General features: G+C 38.6%; 1 protein-coding gene across 8 annotated transcripts in view; it reads left to right on the forward strand.

Moving 5' to 3' along the window:
- LOC117317360 (collagen alpha-1(I) chain-like) overlaps positions 1 to 21,993 on the forward strand; it is a 141,361-nt gene that overhangs the window by 88,486 nt on the left and 30,882 nt on the right. For all 8 annotated transcript variants that reach the window (XM_033872157.1, XM_033872160.1, XM_033872159.1 and 5 more), the window contains exons 2-16: positions 1,203 to 1,765; positions 4,274 to 4,336; positions 4,860 to 4,928; positions 5,773 to 5,956; positions 7,955 to 8,106; positions 13,524 to 13,772; positions 14,199 to 14,499; positions 14,999 to 15,084; positions 18,865 to 18,927; positions 19,311 to 19,502; positions 19,932 to 20,114; positions 20,394 to 20,510; positions 20,656 to 20,859; positions 21,302 to 21,427; positions 21,647 to 21,922. In XM_033872157.1, coding sequence (XP_033728048.1) covers positions 1,203 to 1,765; positions 4,274 to 4,336; positions 4,860 to 4,928; positions 5,773 to 5,956; positions 7,955 to 8,106; positions 13,524 to 13,772; positions 14,199 to 14,499; positions 14,999 to 15,084; positions 18,865 to 18,927; positions 19,311 to 19,502; positions 19,932 to 20,114; positions 20,394 to 20,510; positions 20,656 to 20,859; positions 21,302 to 21,427; positions 21,647 to 21,922 — 2,828 coding nt within the window. The remainder of the gene's footprint in view (positions 1 to 1,202; positions 1,766 to 4,273; positions 4,337 to 4,859; positions 4,929 to 5,772; positions 5,957 to 7,954; positions 8,107 to 13,523; positions 13,773 to 14,198; positions 14,500 to 14,998; positions 15,085 to 18,864; positions 18,928 to 19,310; positions 19,503 to 19,931; positions 20,115 to 20,393; positions 20,511 to 20,655; positions 20,860 to 21,301; positions 21,428 to 21,646; positions 21,923 to 21,993) is intronic.

The raw sequence follows: 21,993 nt of genomic DNA on the forward strand, positions 1-21,993 counted from the left end.
AACTCAGGGGAATTAACTAGGGGAATTAGGGGAATTAACTCAGGGGAATTAACTAGGGGAATTAACTAGGGAAATTAGGGGAATTAACTCATCTCAATAATGCATAGCATGGGACAGAAAAAAAATGGCATGCAGAAAGGGCAGTATAAAAATTTGATGTCTTCTTACAAGAACTTGTTATACACTGCATATGTTTTATAGAAAACCTGTCATATATGTTTTACAGAGTTAAAGAAGAAAAGGAAATTTAAAATTATTAATATTGAAGTTTTTAGTATGGAATGACGTGTCTTATATCTGATGTCATCAAGCTGCATTCCTGTATCTGTTCTGTAATTGGTTCATTACAGTTTTGTCCATAAAAGGATATATGAATTAAGTGGGTGTCTGTTTGCCTAATGAAGTCCACGTGTTGAATCAGACAGATACAAGTTATGTGTGGCTCTGGTGCTTATTACTACAGTAGAAATGTAGTATAATTTGACACTAATTTAGTGACATTTACTTTCATACACACATGTCATGACAAGAGATTTAGACTGATGTATATATACGCATACCTGACTTGTTGCTCATAAAGTCTCTCTGGCATATGGGCTTTTAAATTTTTTATGAATGGTACAGGAAATTTAAAACAACGTTCTTTAAATAATAAACATTTTCTCCACAAAAAGATGATATAGAAGCAAATTAGACAGAATTAGTGTTGATTATTTAAAATTAATTTTCTTCTTAAAAGTTACCTGCTGCCCTAGAAATTAATATTTGTGTAAGTGGGGGCCGCGGTGGCCGAGTGGTTAAGGTGTCCCGACACTTTATCACAGTAGCCCTCCACCTCTAGGTTGCGAGTTCGAAAACCACGTGGGGCAGTTGCCAGGTACTGACCGTAGATCGGTGGTTTTTCTCCGGGTACTCCGGCTTTCCTCCACCTCCAAAACCTGGCACGTCCTTAAATGACCCTGGCTGTTAATAGGACGTTAAACAAAAACAAACTAAATTTTGTAAAGTTCTGTCAATAACATACTGATGTCACATGGTAGGAAGGACCAGCTTCTTACTCAAATATATAATTAGGCCAAGTTCTCAAAATATTAGGTACGCAGAACTTTTTTTGGGTAGACAGAAATGATTTTTATCAGACAAAAAAGACATTCTATTATTGGAATTTGTATTTATATACCTATATTTCTTATATTTTTCAGAAAACAACATTGACCTACTGACAGCTGTAGGAGTTCCATCAGTAACTAATGGGGTAGGATACGAAACTGGGATTACTGGCTACCCAGCATTTTCTTTTACGGAAAGAGCATATATACGCAAAAGCGCTGCTGAAATATTTGGTGCAGCATTAAAATATCAGAACTTTGCTGTGACTTTAGCAATAAAACCAACCCGGAGGGATGGAGGTTTTATATTTTCTGTGAAAAACCCATATAACACAGTTGTTATTTTTGGTGTTTTTATAGAACCTTCAACTTTACAAAGACGAGATAATTTAGTCTTATATTACACAGAGAATGCACGATTTTCAGATCGGCAGCCATCAAATGTGTTAGCTAATTTTACAGTGGATTCACTTTTTAATAAGTGGACAGAATTGGGAATTAAAGTTGAAGACAATACAGCCACACTTTATGTAAATTGTCAAAGAACAGAAACGCGTCGGATTAACAGAAATACTGCACGACTATTGGCCATTGAACCTGGTTCATCATTCTATATTGCGCAAGGTGGACCTAACTTTGAAGGAAATCAATTTGTTGTAAGTATCAGTCTTAGTTGTTTTATTGGATTCATCCTTCTTTATACTATTGAATTTCTATTGTCACATGACCTTTCATCTATTGTCACATGACCTTTCATCTGTTGTCATATGACCTTTCATCTATTGTCACATGACCTTTCATATGTTGTCAATGACCTTTCATCTGTTGTCATATGACCTTTCATCTATTGTCACATGACCTTTCATATGTTGTCAATGACCTTTCATCTATTGTCACATGATCTTTCATCTGTTGTCACATGATCTTTCATCTGTCACATGACCTTTCATTTGTTGTCGCATGACCTTTCATCTGTTGTCAATGACCTTTCATTTGTTGTCACATGACCTTTCATCTATTGTCACATGACCTTTCATCTGTTGTCAATGACCTTTCATATGTTGTCAATGACCTTTCATCTGTTGTCAATGACCTTTCATCTGTTGTCAATGACCTTTCATTTGTTGTCAATGACCTTTCATTTGTTGTCAATGACCTTTTATTTGTTGTCAATGACCTTTCATATGTTGTCACATGATCTTCTTTATAAAAGGGGTCAATTTGGCGCTATTGATATAAACGACTTCTTCTCTGAAACCAAGCAAAGGCTATCGCTCATATTTGCCTGGTAGCATTACTATGGGGTAGGGATTCAAAATTGTACAAATGATGGGGCTGACCCCCCAGGGGCCTGAGGGGGCGGGGTCAATTGTGGTCAATCCCGCTATATTGATATAAATGACTTCTTCTCTGAAACCAAGCAAAGGCTATCCTCATATTTGCCTGGTAGCATCACTATGGGGTGGGGATTCAAAATTGTACAAATTATGGAGCTGACACCCCAGGGGCCTGAGGGGGCGGGGCTGAATGTGGCAAATCCGGCTATATTGATATAAACGACTTCTTCTCTGAAACCAAGCAATGGCTGTCGCTGATATTTGCCTGGTAGCATTATTATGGGCTGGGGATTCAAAATTGTACAAATTATGCGGCTGACCCCCCAGGGGCCTGGGGGGCAGGGCCTAATGTCGTCAATCGGGCTATATTCATATAATTGACTTCTTCTCTGGAACCAAGCGATGGATAACTCTGATATTTTACTGGAAGCATCACCTTGGAGTAGGAACTTTAAATTGTACAAATGACGGGGCCGACCCCCCTGGGGGCTGAGGGGCGGGGCCAAAAGGGGTCAGTTTTGCAGAATTGATATAAACGACTTCTGCTCTGAAATTAAGCAATGGATATCGCTCATATTTTCCTGGTAGCATCCCTATGGGGTGGGGATTCAAAATTGTACAAATGGTGGGGCTGCCCCCCAGGGGGCTGAGGGGCGGGGCCAAAATTGATCAATTTGTTTAAACAACTTCTTCTCTGAAACTAAGCAATGGATATTACTCACATTTGTATGGTAGCATGGTTATGGGGTGGGGACTCAAAATTGTAAAAATGTTGGGGTTGACCCGCGCCGCCAGGGGTCTGAGGGGTGGGGCCAAAAGGGGTCAATTTTGCTAAATTGATTTAAACAACTTATTCTCTGAAACTTGGCAATGGTTTGACTGGTACCATCCTATTGGGGTAGGGATTCAAAATTGCATAAAGGAAGGAGCTGACCCCCCAGGGGGCAGAGAGCAGGGTCAAAAGGGGTCAATTGGTCTAAACCAGTTCTTTTCTGTAACTAAGCAATGGATATCAGTCACATTTGTGTGGTAGCATCCCTATGGGGTCGCGCCAAAAGTCAATTTCATTTCATGGATTAATGCACTTTTTGGCATTTTTAGTATTAAAATAAAACATGTACCCATATAAAATGCTTATGATATATATTAATTGACATAGCAATACCAGCGACAAATATACTTAAGCATCATTCTTGTTTCATATCTCATGAAACCAGGTGAGCGATACAGGCCCTCTGGGCCTCTTGTTTAGTAAATTTTTGGACATGAATTTAAAATTTGAAGTTTGATTCTTCTAAAAAAAATTTGGATACACTCTAGGGTTACATTTAACCCTGTTTGAGATTTACAGAAGTCCAATGTAAAACAGGTGAACGCTGAGCAGTTTAATTGATATTTGACACAGGTATTTTTGAAATTAAAACATAAAATGTTTATTTGATTATAAACATGGCTGACCTCGAGAGAGATAGAGATGATATAGGCTTTGCCTGTTATTTGATCCAAACGATTTGTAACAACTTTGTCAATAAAATTTGTTGAAATGAAAAATGACTGACGTTTGACCATTTCATACACCTGTACAATGTTGATAATTTCGCCAAACAGCAGTAGATATGAGTGGACTAAGGGTGTAATGTCACAGATATACATTACCATAGGTCCCCTTGTCATTAGACATGTAGCGGAACTGGACTGGGTCGATCATCGGCGACCAGGTAGCTCCATTGGTAGAGCATCTGGCTAGTGTTTGGAGGTCCCGGGTTCAAACCCCAGTCTGGCCGTGCATTTTTCCACTCCTACTACAGACATATTCTATTCTTCCAGGGTGCTATAAATGAATTAAAAATACATGAAGATATTCGGGAGGCAGAACAAGACTGTGCAGAGGTAGGTGGATTTATAACCCACAAGCCTGAAGGCTTTAAACAATCTGGCTTAATTGCACTATAAATTATACAAAACATAGCAATTTGTTAGAAAAATGAAATATTTTACATTGCAGATGAGTTTTTAGGTTTTTGTATTTCTCTGATGTTTAATGATACTTATATTTTGTTGTATTAAGAACAGCTACACATGAACAATCTCCCTCAGTTGGGTGCCTTTATATTTTGTTGTATTAAGAACAGCTACACATGAACAGTCTCCCTCAGTTGGGTGCCTAAAATTCTAATGATGGAAAATTCATGCAGAAATAATTTTCAAATGTGATAAAAGCTAAAATTTATTTTAAGTGCATTTCAATTTAAAAAACAGTCACTTAATTATAATTAAATTTCTTAAGAATTTATAAGAAATCATTTGATTATGTATAGCATTATAGAAATACTAATTCTGTTTTAGTGGTATAGTGCCTTGTGATGTTTTATAATGAGATGTCCTAATTAATTATCTTTATTAATAATTTTAGTCTATATCGGGGTCTGGCATGTCTTCAGGAGATGATGAGGATGATCTAAGAGCATCTACATTACCACCAGTAAGATTCTTTTTTTTTTTTTTTTCTACAATTTTCACAATCTTTAAAATCTTTTTTAATAATCAAAAGATTATGTTGATACGTTCTTTGTCACTGAGCTGACACAGAGCATGCTTCTTTGGCCGAGATGGTAGTCACTCAGCTGATGGACAGAGAATACTTCTTTGGCCGAGATGGTAGAGTCACTCAGCTGATCGACAGAGAATACTTCTTTGGCTGTGATGGTACTGAGTCGCTCGATCAGCTGACACAGAGCATGCTTCTTTGGCTGAGATGGTAGAGTCACTCAGCTAACAGAGAATACTTCTTTGGCCGAGATGGTAGAGTCACTCAGCTAACAGAGAATACTTCTTTGGCCGAGATGGTAGAGTCACTCAGCTAACAGAGAATACTTCTTTGGCCGAGATGGTAGAGTCACTCAGCTAACAGAGAATACTTCTTTGGCCGAGATGGTAGAGTCACTCAGCTAACAGAGAATACTTCTTTGGCCGAGATGGTAGAGTCACTCAGCTGATCGACAGAGAATACTTCTTTGGCCGAGATGGTAGTCACTCATCTAACAGAGAATACTTCTTTGGCCGAGATGATAGATTCACTCAGCTGATCGACAGAGAATACTTCTTTGGCTGAGATGGTAGAGCTGTAGAATAATTATCACGTCAAATGAGGAATTTTGTTCATTTGATAATACAAAGTGTATATTTAATCAGGGGTTTATTTTGATAGATTCTAAAAGGTAACAAATGTTTTTACTGAATAATTAACCAGTAGCTTTTACTGAATGCTTAATCATTCATTTGATTATGAATGCAGTTCATTGTGAGATTTGTCTTTCTCTGAACAGATTACTGATATTGACGACATTGTACCTGGAAACGGAGAGAAGGGAGACAGAGGTGAACCTGGACAAACAGGACCACAGGGAATGAAAGGTCAAAAGGGAGAATTGGGACCGAGGGGACTACCAGGACCCATGCCGAGTCTACCACCACCTCCACCACAACCACCATCTCTCAAGGGAGATAAGGGTGAGTTTTAGTGAATATGGGTATAGATATTACTCTACAACCACAGCCACCATCTCTAAAGGGAGATAAGGGTGAGTTTTAGTAGATATGGGTATAGTTATTACACCTCCACCACAACCACCATCTCTAAAGGGAGATAAGGGTGAGTTTTAGTAAATATGGGTATAGTTATTACTCTACAACCACAGCCACCATCTCTAAAGGGAGATAAGGGTGAGTTTTAGTAAATATGGGTATAGTTATTACACCTCCACCACAACCACCATCTCTAAAGGGAGATAAGGGTGAGTTTTAGTAAATATGGGTATAGTTTTTACACCTCCACCACAACCACCATCTCTAAAGGGAGATAAGGGTGAGTTTTAGTAAATATGGGTATAGTTATTACTCTACAACCACAGCCACCATCTCTAAAGGGAGATAAGGGTGAGTTTTAGTAAATATGGGTATAGTTATTACACCTCCACCACAACCACCATCTCTAAAGGGAGATAAGGGTGAGTTTTAGTGAATATGGGTATAGTTATTACACCTCCACCACAACCACCATCTCTAAAGGGAGATAAGGGTGAGTTTTAGTAAATATGGGTATAGTTATTACACCTCCACCACAACCACCATCTCTAAAGGGAGATAAGGGTGAGTTTTAGTAAATATGGGTATAGATATTACACCTCCACCACAACCACCATCTCTAAAGGGAGATAAGGGTGAGTTTTAGTAAATATGGGTATAGTTATTACACCTCCACCACAACCACCATCTCTAAAGGGAGATAAAGGTGAGTTTTAGTGAATATGGGTATAGTTATTACTCTACAACCGCAACCACCATCTCTAAAGGGAGATAAGGGTGAGTTTTAGTGAATACGGGTATAGTTATTACACCTCCACCACAACCACCATCTCTAAAGGGAGATAAGGGTGAGTTTTAGTGAATATGGGTATAGTTATTACACCTCCACCACAACCACCATCTCTAAAGGGAGATAAGGGTGAGTTTTAGTGAATATGGGTATAGTTATTACACCTCCACCACAACCACCATCTCTAAAGGGAGATAAGGGTGAGTTTTAGTAAATATGGGTATAGATATTACACCTCCACCACAACCACCATCTCTAAAGGGAGATAAGGGTGAGTTTTAGTAAATATGGGTATAGTTATTACACCTCCACCACAACCACCATCTCTAAAGGGAGATAAGGGTGAGTTTTAGTAAATATGGGTATAGTTATTACTCTACAACCACAATACCATCTCACAAGGGAGATAAGGAGAAGGTTTAGTGAAGGTCTCACACAACTAATTCATCCAATCAGCTGTTGTTTCATCTGAACCAAGTCCCTGAAGAAAATGTGTTTCTTAGGTTTGTAGCTATTTCCTGAGTTAATAACACATGCAATGGGTACTTTCTATATATGAGATTAAAGAGTAGGGTCTTGAAATTTAGGATTCCAGGTGTAAAAAAAGGCAGGAATTCCCCAGGTGGGGGTTCCCATGTCCACTATAAATATCAGGGTTAACTATACTGTCTTCAAAGTTCTGGTGAGCTCTTATATGCTATTAAACCTATCCAATAACATCATTTTTCTGGTAGGGAAATCCTCAAATGTTAATTTGATATCAATTTCAGAACATGTGAACTACAAATGATCGATTGAGGGGATGGAGTGATTGGTAATAACATATAGTTAAATTATTGGTTGTGTGAGACATTAATATGGGTACAGATATTACTCTGAAACCACAACCACCATCTCTCAAGGTAGAAAAGGGCGAGTTTTTGTTGGTGTAGAAATCACACTACAAATGCAATCACTATCTCTCAAGGGAGAAAAGTGTATATTTAATTGGATGTTGGTGAAGAAATTATGCTACAATCACAACCAAAATCTATCAAGGGAGATAAGAGTGAGCGAAAGTTTTAGCGAATGTGGGTTGCAATTTTCTCTATTTTGGATGTAAATTTAGCTTTTGATGTTTTGTTTTCTTGCAGGTGAGATGGGAGGGAAAGGGGACAGGGGGGAAGTCGGTGTGCCCGGGTTCCCAGGACAAAAAGGAGAACAAGGAATGGAAGGTACCGACGGTATGCCTGGCTTACCTGGTGTACCTGGTGTCAAAGGAGAGATGGGAATGCAAGGCATGCCAGTAAGTTTAAATAACTGAACCATGAATTAAACCAGCTAAGAACTGACAACTAGTGGTCCTTTAAATAAATGGTTTATTTGAATAACTTAAAAGTCATTGTTTTAGGGGAATCAACTTCAAAGATGAAAAAAAGAGTGTTGTCAATAGTGTAAAATATTCTTGTGATCAAGATCTGGTACGATATCTTTCTGCTCTTACGTTTATCTCATCCGATAAAAACGTTCTAATATTATTAGCTCACCTGGACCGAAGGTCCGGTGAGCTTATGCCATGGTGCGGCGTCCGTCGTCCGGCGTCCGTCGTCCGGCGTCCGTCCGTCAACATTTGCTTCAAATCGCTACTAGTCAAAAAGTTCTTATTGGATTTTGACCAAATTTGGTCAGAAACATCCTTGGCAGAAGGGGATCAGATTTTGCATAAATGGTGACTCTGACCCTCAAGGGGCCTGAGGGGCGGGGCCCAATAGGGGAAATTGAGGCAATTCCTTTAAATCGCTACTAGTCATAAAGTTATGAATGGATTTAAACCCAATTTGGTCAGAAACATCCTTTGGGGAAGGGGAACAGATTTTGCATAAATGGTGACTCTAACCCCCAAGGGTCCAAAGGGGCGGGGCCTAATGGGGAAATAGAGGTAATTCTTTCAAATCGCTACTAGTCATAAAGTTATGAATGGATTTGAACCCAATTTAGTCAGAAACATCCTTCAGGGAAGGGGATCAGATTTTGCATAAATGGTGACTCTGACCCCCAAGGGGCCTGAGGGGCGGGGCCCAATAGGGGAAATTAAGGCAATTCCTTTAAATCGCTACTAGTCATAAAGTTATGAATGGATTTGAACCCAATTTGGTCAGAAACATCCTTTGGGGAAGGGGAACAGATTTTGCATAAATGGTGACTCTAACCCCCAAGGGGCCAAAGGGGCGGGGCCTAATGGGGAAATAGAGGTATATCCTTCAAATCGCTACTAGTCATAAAGATATGAATGGATTTGAACCCAATTTGGTCAGAAACATCCTTTGGGGAAGGGGAACAGATTTTGCATAAATGGTTACTCTGACCCCCAAGGGGCCAAAGGGGCGGGGCCCCGTATGGGAAATAGAGGTAATTCCTTCAAATCGCTACTAGTCATAAAGTTATGAATGGATTTGAACCCAATTTGGTCAGAAACACCCTTCAGGGAAGGGGCACAGATTTTGCATAAATGGTTACTCTGACCTCCAAGGGGCCAAAGGGGCGGGGCCTAATGGGGAAATAGAGGTAATTCCTTAAAATCGCTACTAGTCATAAAGTTATGAATGGATTTATACCCAAATTGGTCAGAAACATTCTTATGTGAAGGGGAACAGATTTTGCATAAATGGTGACTCTGACCCCCGTGGGGCCAAAGAGGCGGGGCCCCATATGGGAAATAGAGGTAATTCCTTCAAATCGCTACTAGTCATAAAGTTATGAATGGATTTGAACCCAATTTAATAAGAAACATCCTTTGGGGAAGGGGAACAGATTTTGCATAAATGGTGACTCTGACCCCCGAGGGGCCAAAGGGGCGGGGCCCCATATGGGAAATAGAGGTAATTCCTTAAAATCGCTACTAGTCATAAAGTTATGAATGGATTTGAACCCAATTTGGTAAGAAACATTCTTGGGGGAAGGGGAACAGATTTTGCATAAATGGTGACTCTGCCCCAACGGCCCCTTGGGAAATACTCTACAACCACACCACCATCTCTAAAGGAGATAGGTGAGTTTAGTAAATATGGGTAGTTATTACTCACAACCACAGCCACCATCTCTAAAGGGAGATAAGGGTGAGTTTAGTAATAGGGTATATTTACCTCACCAGCCACCTCAAAGGGATAAGGGTGATTTTAGTAGATATGGTAAGTTATTACACCTCCACCACAACCACCATCTCTAAAGGGAGATAAGGGTGAGTTTTAGTAAATATGGGTATAGTTATTACACCTCCACCACAACCACCATCTCTAAGGAGATAAGGTGAGTTTTAGTAAATATGGGTATAGTTATTACTCTACAACCACAGCCACCATCTCTAAAGGGAGATAAGGGTGAGTTTTAGTAAATATGGGTATAGTTATTACACCTCCACCACAACCACCATCTCTAAAGGGAGATAAGGGTGAGTTTTAGTAGATATGGGTATAGTTATTACACCTCCACCACAACCACCATCTCTAAAGGGAGATAAGGGTGAGTTTTAGTAAATATGGGTATAGTTATTACACCTCCACCACAACCACCATCTCTAAAGGGAGATAAGGGGTGAGTTTTAGTAGATATGGGTATAGTTATTACACCTCCACCACAACCACCATCTCTAAAGGGAGATAAGGGTGAGTTTTAGTAAATATGGGTATAGTTATTACACCTCCACCACAACCACCATCTCTAAAGGGAGATAAGGGTGAGTTTTAGTAAATATGGGTATAGTTATTACACCTCCACCACAACCACCATCTCTAAAGGGAGATAAGGGTGAGTTTTAGTCAATATGGGTATAGTTATTACACCTCTACCACAACCACCATCTCTAAAGGGAGATAAGGGTGAGTTTTAGTAAATATGGGTATAGTTATTACACCTCCACCACAACCACCATCTCTAAAGGGAGATAAGGGTGAGTTTTAGTCAATATGGGTATAGTTATTACACCTCCACCACAACCACCATCTCTAAAGGGAGATAAGGGTGAGTTTTAGTAAATATGGGTATAGATATTACTCTACAACCACAACCACCATCTCTAAAGGGAGATAAGGGTGAGTTTTAGTGAATATGGGTATAGTTATTACACCTCCACCACAACCACCATCTCTAAAGGGAGATAAGGGTGAGTTTTAGTGAATATGGGTATAGTTATTACACCTCCACCACAACCACCATCTCACAAGGGAGATAAGGAGAAGGTTTAGTGAAGGTCTCACACAACTAATTCATCCAATCAGCTGTTGTTTCATCTGAACCAAGTCCCTGAAGAAAATGTGTTTCTTAGGTTTGTAGCTATTTCCTGAGTTAATAACACATGCAATGGGTACTTTCTATATATGAGATTAAAGAGTAGGGTCTTGAAATTTAGGATTCCAGGTGTAAAAAAAGGCAGGAATTCCCCAGGTGGGGGTTCCCATGTCCATTATAAATATCAGGGTTACTGTCTTCGAAGTTCTGGTGAGCTCTTATATGCTATTAAACCTATCCAATAACATTATTTTTCTGGTAGAGAAATCCTCAAATGTTAATTTGATATCAATTTCATAACATTTGAACTACAAATGATCGATTGAGGGGATTGAGTCATTGGTAATAACATATAGTTAAATTATTGGTTGTGTGAGACATTAATATGGGTACAGATATTACTCTGAAACCACAACCACCATCTCCCAAGGTAGAAAAGGGCGAGTTTTTGTTGGTGTAGAAATTACACTACAAATGCAATCACTATCTCTCAAGGGAGAAAAGTGTATATTTAATTGGATGTTGGTGAAGAAATTATGCTACAATCACAACCAAAATCTCTCAAGGGAGATAAGAGTGAGCGAAAGTTTTAGCGAATGTGGGTTGCAATTTTCTCTATTTTGGATGTAAATTTAGCTTTTGATGTTTTGTTTTCTTGCAGGTGAGATGGGAGGGAAAGGGGACAGGGGGGAAGTCGGTGTGCCCGGGTTCCCAGGACAAAAAGGAGAACAAGGAATGGAAGGTACCGACGGTATGCCTGGCTTACCTGGTGTACCTGGTGTCAAAGGAGAGATGGGAATGCAAGGCATGCCAGTAAGTTTAAATAACTGAACCATGAATTAAACCAGCTAAGAACTGACAACTAGTGGTCCTTTAAATAAATGGTTTATTTGAATAGCTTATAAGTCATTGTTTTACGGGAATCAACTTCAAAGATGAAAAAAAGAGTGTTGTCAATAGTGTAAAATATTCTTGTGATTAAGATCTGCTACGATATCTTTCTGCTCTTACGTTTATCTCAGCCGATAAAAATACTCTAATATTATGTTTAGTACTTTATGTGGGGAGTATTTTGGAACAGCTGCATCAAAAGGTTCAGTGTAAACAAAAATGGCTTCCCCCCAAGCCAAACCGCAAAATCGGAAGGAATTTTCTTATTGTGGTAAAGATATCAATAAAGCAGAGGATATATATTAACAGAAAAACGCAGGCTGAAGATCAGTCTAAAAAGTGGTAGACTACTACTGGAATTGGTAGAATTAACATGTGTGCTGATGTTAAGGATGAGTTAGAGTACAGTGGATTACTTATTTACCGTGATAATTACAGGGTACAGTGGATTACTTATTTACCGTGATAATTACAGGGTACTGTGGATTACTTATTTACCGTGATAATTACAGGGTACTGTGGATTACTTATTTACCGTGATAATTACAGGGTACTGTGGATTACTTATTTACCGTGATAATTACAGGGTACTGTGGATTACTTATTTACCATGATAATTACAGGGTACTGTGGATTACTTATTAACCATGATAATTACAGGGTACTGTGGATTACTTATTTACCATGATAATTTCAGGGTACAGTGGATTACTTATTTACCGTGATAATTACAGGGTACTGTGGATTACTTATTTACCGTGATAATTACAGGGTACTGTGGATTACTTATTTACCGTGATAATTACAGGGTACTGTGGATTACTTATTTACCGTGATAATTACAGGGTACTGTGGATTACTTATTTACCGTGATAATTACAGGGTACAGTGGATTACTTATTTACCGTGATAATTACAGGGTACAGTGGATTACTTATTTACCGTGATAATTACAGGGTACAGTGGATTACTTATTTACCGTGATAATTACAGGGTACAGTGGATTACTTATTTACCGTGATAATTACAGGGTACAGTGGATTACTTATTTACCGTGATAATTACAGGGTACAGTGGATTACTTATTTACCGTGATAATTACAGGGTACTGTGGATTACTTATTTACCGTGATAATTACAGGGTACTGTGGATTACTTATTTACCGTGATAATTACAGGGTACTGTGGATTACTTATTTACCGTGATAATTACAGGGTACTGTGGATTACTTATTTACCGTGATAATTACAGGGTACTGTGGATTACTTATTTACCGTGATAATTACAGGGTACTGTGGATTACTTATTTACCGTGATAATTACAGGGTACTGTGGATTACTTATTTACCGTGATAATTACAGGGTACAGTGGATTACTTACTTACCGTGATAATTACAGGGTACAGTGGATTACTTACTTACCATGATAATTACAGGGTACAGTGGATTACTTACTTACCATGATAATTACAGGGTACAGTGGATTACTTATTTACCATGATAATTACAGGGTACTGTGGATTACTTATTTACCATGATAATTACAGGGAAATCCAGGCATAGGGACAGCAGGACAGAAAGGAGAGAGGGGAGATGGAGCTGTTGTCGACCACGACGAGATTGCTACAATCTTACTGGGCATGTCAGAATTCAACATCAAGGGTGAACATGGAGAGAAAGGAGCAATGGGAATGGCCGGTCCGGCTGGTCCCGAGGGACCCGCGGGGAGAGATGGGTTCCCAGGTACCCCTGGAGAAAACGGAAAGATTGGACCAGCTGGACTTGTGGGACCAAAGGTAAAAACAGGGAGCTAGGCTTCCACCAGTCCTACTCTAATCGTAGTTAATACACGATAGTTGAAAGGTTATAGCACATAACCATTGAGGTATCTTAGCCCAAGTCTTATTAATGCAGATCCCCAGTCTATAAATAGTTCCTTTAATGGAGAAATAATTCCTTTGGTCTGTAAATAAATGTAATTTCCCATATCTATAAATAAGGTATCTATAGATAACATCCAAAGTCTGAAAATATAGCTACATGCATCTAGAGTTTCACTGTATAATTGACATTCCTTTTAACTGTTTCACTGCTATTCTTTGCTTTTAACTGTTTCCCAGTATTCTTTGCAGTAGTGGGAAAATGCTCAATTCACATACTCAAAGCATGTACTACTTGTGTAACAGTATTATTAACATAGTAAATAAAATTACTTCTCGCAGGGAGGAAAAGGTGATCCGGGAATGGGAATTCCAGGATCAGATGGTTTACCAGGTCCTATGGGGCCCACAGGATCACTCGGTCTTACAGGCCCCCAGGGCAGACCTGGACCCCCAGGACCCCCTGGACTCCCAGGGGCAGCAGTGGCCGTGGAGGGATCGGGCGAGGATGTTGTCGGGGAGATGGGACCTGCTGGACCCAAGGGAGAAGCTGGCGAGCCAGGTTTACCGGGTTCTATGGGAATCCAAGGCCCTGTGGGACCAATGGGTTCCTCTGGTATCCCAGGTGTACCTGGTGTTAAAGGTAGGTTGGAAATTTCAAGGTCGTGTTGTTGGAGACTGTGGCTCAGGGTTTTTCCTGTCTGTATTGTCAATGGGATTTAAGATTAAACAGAATTTATTACCTAGCGTTGTATTATTCTTGGATGCACAATATTTTATTTATGCAAATTGTATGATTCTAAACCCTTTAAATTTTAGGTCATCTTGCTTTGTCCTCATTGAAACCACAAATAATGTTTAATTCCTAACATTTTCAACTTATTTGAAATTTAAATGGTGCTTTATGATGCAAGATTTTTAAACACATTTGCTTGTTCACCTTTAACTTAGTTCAAGGTCAGAGTACCTCAGTAGTGTATTCATGATAACTTTCAAAGTTAGATTTAGAAATTTCAAAATTTAAGGTGCCTTTCTTGTGTCATTTCAATTAGATTTTCGAAATAATATTTTTTGATATTGAAGTAATATAGTTTTAGAAAATATGCAAAATTAATTCTACTGGGCTTGTTTTACATCTACAGGAGAGCCTGGAGTGTTCGCCTACAATATGTCTGACCTGATGGGACCTGCTGGAAAACAGGGAGTGGCTGGAACACCTGGCTTACCGGTAAGTCTCCACGGAAACATAACACCATCACATCTATAATGTTCTATTTCTCCTGAATTCAGATTGTTTATTGGAACATTTGTATATCAAATTTGATTACATGTCATATAAAAACGAATATCATATAGCCGGTTATTTTCGCGCAGATAATATTTTTGCTATTACCTGGCTATTGATGTGGTCATGAAAATTTGATGCGGGAAATAATAAGATACAGGTAAATATTATATCCACAATATAAACTGTGGTTAAGACAATCGTCATATTTTACCATCAAATAGTATAGTTATACATCGTTATTCAATCTTGTTGAATTATACTGGTATATGAATGTTTTTCTTATCTGCTGGAATATACTACATGTATATCAACAGTCCAGTGTTAAACATTTTATAATTCAACATCGGGATCGATATTTACAAAAAATAGATCGTGAAAATTTAATGACATAGTTAAAATTAAATTAAAATAAATAATAACATTTTTTACCTGCAAAAAAATACTGGCTATAGGGTACGTAGATGCGAAAATTGCTGCTTGATACATAGTTGAAAAAATTCTTAAATACAAATATACAAAGAAATTTTAAATGAATGTATAGGACTTCAGTCCACATTTTCTGTTGCATGCTGTCGGAAGTTGTGTGATTAAGGTAAAGTATTTCTGGTGTCGGCCTGATAGTCCCTTCCTTTATTTTAATGAGACATTTTGTGTTTTTGATTTTATGGTTTACGAAGTCTGTGTATTTACTTTAGGCTTCCATGTGAATTGTCATCACTTGATGTAGTTTTTCAGTGCAAAAAATGAAAATATATGAATTTTGCTTAGCAAAATTTTAATTTCTATACACTTTTGTATTTGATTATTTTTTAAATCACATGTACACATAGTTGAGTTATAATTTCTCTCTTTGAATAATGATAATTCTAAAATAGATCACATTTAAATAAATTTGAATTTCTTATTTTAAATAGAGATGGTTCAAAGAATTTAGATCACATTTAGATAAATTTGAATACCTTACCTTATATAGTTTCTTCCGTTACAAGAAAAAGATGAATTGTCATTGTCATCATATTTTCAATTCAAAACATGTAAAGTGGCAGAGATTATTGGTCCAAATAATTATATTCATATAAAAAATGATAAGCTGATATACTTTAGAACATTATTGCAGATTTCAATTTTCAATTTCCTGATCTTAAATATGAAAAATGAATTTGATTATATTTATGATATACAAAATGTATCTGGCAAAAAGATTTAAGTTCATATACATTTATGCATAAAAAAGTTCTTTTGCGAACTTTGGATTATGATAGATTTTGAATTCAATTTCATGATTAATTAAAAAAAAAGGTTATATATATTTCAAATATTGGATGCTATGTGAAGTTGATGCCTTATACAGTTACCTTTTACGGGCCATGATAGCTCAGTTTTACGGGCCGTGATAGCTCAGTTTTACGGGCTGTGATAGCTCAGTTTTACGGGCCGTGATAGCTCAGTTTGACGGGCCGTGATAGCTCATTTTGACGGGCCGTGATAGCTCAGTTTTTACGGGCCGTGATAGCTCAGTTGGTTGAAGATTCGGCCTACCTAACCTGAGATGAACATCCGAGGTTCGGGGCTCGGTTCTCTCTACTCATGATGGTTTGGTCATGGGTCAGTGTGTGCTGTCGAGGTTAGGTCCTAAGGCAAGTCACTTTACCCTAATCACTCTGGATGGCCTGTGACATGCTTCCCATTTGTTATTCGGTGAATTAGTCACCAACTACTACAAAGAGTCCTTCCTCCATATGACCCTAGCGATCAAACTATTACCTTTTACCATTGAATTTTTTGGTTTGCTATTGTTTTCTTCATTATTTGCTTCCCTTGATGTGGATCTTCCTAACTTTTGTCCAAGTTTTCCTTTGTTTATTGTGAGGCTGAGTTTCATGTTAATTTTAGTAGATTTTTCTGTAGAAAAGTTTTCATCTTTATTTGCCACTTTACACAAAAATATTCTTGTCAACTTTCCTTATTTGGGAAGGATTATCTCTATTCTATACCCTGAAATTTAGACATGATTTATTAGTAAAACTTTTAAATGATATTTTAAAATATTGTAATTGTCAAGTTAAGAGAGCAATTTGGAATTTGTAGTTTTAAAACACAGATTTGTCAAAAGGAGATCTATTGTATTGCTTTTATGAAGCCTGTAATTTTGAACATGGAGAATCTCGTAGAAATTCTAAAAAGTTGAAAAATATGCAAAAAAAGTGTTCTATTACTCAGGGGCCTGACACGTTCCTGATTCAGAAAGAAAAACGAATCCCGGGGTCCTACACATAGATCAGTTATCATTGACAATAAAAAGTGATCATTTCATTCTCTGTCATAGGAATGTATCAACTTAAGCCCCTATGCTGTTTCCTATGTAGTTGTACAGTGTCAAGCCCCTCTGCTGTTTCCTATGTAGTTGTACAGTGTCAAGCCCCTCTGCTGTTTCCTATGTAGTTGTACAGTGTCAAGCCCCTCTGCTGTTTACCTGTGTAGTTGTATATTGTCAAGCCCCTCTGCTGTTTCCTATGTAGTTGTACAGTATCAAGCCCCTCTGCTGTTTCCTATGTAGTTGTACAGTGTCAAGCCCCTCTGCTGTTTACCTGTGTAGTTGTACAGTGTCAAGCCCCTCTGCTGTTTACCTGTGTAGTTGTATATTGTCAAGCCCCTGTGCTGTTTACTTGTGTAGTTGTACAGTGTCAAGCCCCTCTGCTGTTTCCTATGTAGTTGTACAGTATCAAGCCCCTCTGCTGTTTCCTATGTAGTTGTACAGTGTCAAGCCCCTCTGCTGTTTACCTGTGTAGTTGTACAGTGTCAAGCCCCTCTGCTGTTTCCTATGTAGTTGTACAGTGTCAAGCCCCTCTGCTGTTTACCTGTGTAGTTGTACAGTGTCAAGCCCCTCTGCTGTTTACCTGTGTAGTTGTATATTGTCAAGCCCCTGTGCTGTTTACTTGTGTAGTTGTACAGTGTCAAGCCCCTGTGCTGTTTACCTGTGTAGTTGAACAGTATCAAACCCCTGTGCTGTTTACTTGTGTAGTTGTACAGTGTCAAGCCCCTCTGCTGTTTACCTGTGTAGTTGAACAGTATCAAGCCCCTGTACTGTTTACCTGTGTAGTTGTACAGTGTCAAGCCCCTGTGCTGTTTACCTGTGTAGTTGAACAGTATCAAACCCCTGTACTGTTTACCTGTGTAGTTGTACAGTGTCAAGCCCCTGTGCTGTTTACCTGTGTAGTTGTATATTGTCAAGCCCCTGTGCTTTTTACCTGTGTAGTTGTATATTGTCAAGCCCCTGTGCTGTTTACCTGTGTAGTTGTATATTGTCAAGCCCCTGTGCTGTTTACCTGTGTAGTTGACCAATCAGAAAGTTACACAGAAGCCTCTTTATTATTTCACTATATTGATAGATAAGAACTAGCTAGCTTATTGGTGGATCAGATCAGGAATTAAACATTGGTTTAAATTTCTACTGAATTGTTGTAATAATTATGTTGGTGGGCTTATTATCGGGCAAAGCAGGATTCCAATAGAAAGATGTTTAGGTTGATATATCCTCGTATATCCAAAATCAAAATTGTACAAAATTACAATCATAAAATGATTTTAAACCTTATTCTAAAATGTGAAAATCCTTCAAATGTCCCAAAACCTGTGGAGGAAATCTTAATTCCTAAAAAGTTCCAAAAACATACTGTTCCAATATAGAAATATGTCTGTATAAATGTTATGCTTGTTTAGGGTATGGCTGGTTCACCTGGAGCTGATGGACAAAGAGGTCCAATTGGTCCGAAAGGAGATAAGGTAACTCTTCGTTTTTCCTCGTTTGTGAAGGGAGCCTGTCTCCCACCTGGATATTTTTCTTGATTTTCTTGTTGGTAACTTAAATAATCCTTTTGTTAATTTATAGAAATTCTTTAAACATGAAAGATACGATGAAATCATTTAAAGTTGAAACAGGAGAGATATTCTTTAAAAGTGGAAATTTTGTCCTTTTCAAGGGGGATTAGAAAATATATGTTTTGTTTTTAACCCTTACAGCAATCTGAGCATTCTAAAGACAGTGGGTAAAACAGAGTTTAAGAAGTTTTGACATCATGTCATTCATTTACATAACATTTTGAGCATTATTTTTAAAGAGATTTTTAAAACGGTTACAGAAGTTATTTTGTCTTATTTCTCTGCAGGGAGAGAGAGGCCTTCATGGAGTCTCAGGTGTAGCAGGAGCCGACGGAGCAGATGGACGGGATGGAACGACAGGACCTATGGGTCTTCCAGGGCGTGATGGTATAAATGGAGCACTCGGCCCCATGGGACCTCCCGGCCCACCTGGTCCACCAGGGACTGGAATGGGAGGAGATGACGTTGACTTGGTTGTTGTAAGCAGATTATCTTAACTACCGTATTCAACATAATACATGCACTGTGCACTTACAAAAACACAAATATAACAGAAATAAAATTGAAATAATATCTACCATTGCAATTTGCAATTAACAATAAAACCTCAATAGGTAGATTTTTTGTAGAGAACAATGATTGAAGGAATTGGGCTTTGGTGTTAAAACTCGACAAGGATTTGACCAAGATTTTAATGGCACACTTTGAGGCAACAGATGCTCACCCTTCCAGAATGCCTGGTCTTATTCCCTGAGTACTGATTATAAGGTCTCCCTACAAATCTATGTTTTATTGTCTTTTTCCATTGTTTTATCAATTTGAAGTTTTAATAGATAACGTTTTTGTTTGCATGTCAGTATTATCAATTTATTTTCTAGAAAATAGAAAAAAATCTTTTTGTGTTGAAGGGGTCTGGTGGTGGTAGTTGTGACTGTGAGGGAGTGGTTGGCCCTCTGGGACCTGCCGGACCGACTGGCCCCGCTGGAGTGCCAGGAGTTCCTGGTATTGATGGTGCCACTGGACTAACTGGGCCCCGGGGAATGGCTGGAATCCCAGGCAGGGATGGAGAAATGGGCTCAAAAGGTGATCGGGTAAGTCTACCATCGTCATTTTGGTAAAAAAAAAAGCTCAATTGCTTTGAGAGAAAGATGTATTTTATAATTTTCCTGAAGTGCTTAAATATACATGCTTTAGCATTACTTTTGTTAATACTGTATCAAGGGAGACAAATCTTTTCAGCTAAGTTTGCTGTTGTTTGGAAAATAAATTAAAGGATTAGATTCTCTTTACATCAATGATTGAATGTTTATCATGTTGTTGGCATTATAGCATCTTTAAGGCCTATCAACAAGTGTGAATATTAATTATAGGGAACTGATGGTATGGATGGGGAGCCTGGTAATCACGGACCACAGGGCCGAGCAGGTGCCCCAGGTATTCCAGGTACTAGTGGTCGTGATGGAGTTGACGGAACCCCAGGAATGAAGGTAATAATGATCCAAACTTCATTGGAATCACTAAAAATTTTAATCCTTCATTCTTACACAAAATATAAGTGATTTACAGTATATATTAGATAGAAAATGTGTAGAACTGTCATCAAACGTTAACATTATCGTGATGCTATTTCAGGGTGAGATGGGATCTCCTGGTGTAGGCATTGTAGGTCCAGTAGGACCAGCTGGAGAAGATGGTCAAGATGGTCGTTCAGGACAACCAGGTCCCCCAGGACCTCCTGGTCCGCCAGGACAACCAGGAGCTTCTATAACAGTGGAGGGTGTCGGATCTGGAGAGGAGGGTGCCATCGACGTCGAAGGCGGAGTGGCTGGTACAAAGGTAAAGCTTGATTCACAGTTTTATTATAGTTTTATGGTATTTATCCTGTTGTGTTGTTTACAAAAAGAAAATATATATGTCCATTATTTAACAGTTAATGATTCTGGAAATGTGATGACAGGAGATTGTACATATTCTGTTATAGTCTGTTTCATAATTCTGTAAATTCAATGATGGAGATTGTGAAGATTCTTTAATAGTCTGTTTCATAATTCTTTGAACTCAGTAGGAAAGTCTTTGACCTACAGAAATGTAGCTTTCCTGATTGCATTGTTTATAGTGTGTTTCATAATTCTTTAAATTCAGTAGGGCTATCTTTCGTGACAGTAATGTGGGATTTTTGATGTATATTGTATAGTCTTTATCATAATTATGTAAGTTCAGGCATCAGACTGTCACATATGTGGATTGCTTACCTCTGGATGACATTTGATTTTATCAGGGAGAGAAGGGAGATATTGGTATGGCTGGACCTAGGGGTATTGATGGTTTACCGGGTAAGAGAGGCCCCACCGGACTACCTGGACCTGCTGGTCCTGCAGGGGAACTAGGAACCCCCGGAGAACATGTAAGAGATAAATCTATACCCTGGTGTTCTGTTTTATGCTTGTGTTTTTGTTTACCATCATTACTGTCTAATGATCTCATTTATCTTTGATTTTTTGAGATTTTTTGATACATAGGATGTTAAATGATAATCATATTAGATAAAGTACATTTCTTCGTTTTAATACTTGTGTTCCTTCCTTATAAAAAGCACTGTCATTTCTGCAATACCTTGTTATAGGGCCGCAAGGGAGAGAGAGGCCCTGCTGGACGTGACGGAATAAATGGTGCACCGGCTGCCCCGGGGGCCCCAGGAACCCCAGGGACTCCAGGAGAACAAGGTATACCGGGGCTTCCAGGTAGTGAAGGACCAGCAGGAACTGCTGGACCCATGGGACTCATCGGACCTGCCGGACCTGCCGGACCAGTCGGACCTGCTGGTCCTCCGGGTCCACCTGGACCTTCAAGCCTCAGAGAGGGTGGAGACAAGGATATTATGATTGGTGAAGGTGAAAAGGTCAGTGTGCTTATCACTTGGAATATTTGTTTTTTCATTTCAGATGAGATTTGATAAATTGAGACTTAAAT

Source organism: Pecten maximus, chromosome 19, assembly GCF_902652985.1.
Source record: "Pecten maximus chromosome 19, xPecMax1.1, whole genome shotgun sequence".
Taxonomy (NCBI): domain Eukaryota; kingdom Metazoa; phylum Mollusca; class Bivalvia; order Pectinida; family Pectinidae; genus Pecten; species Pecten maximus.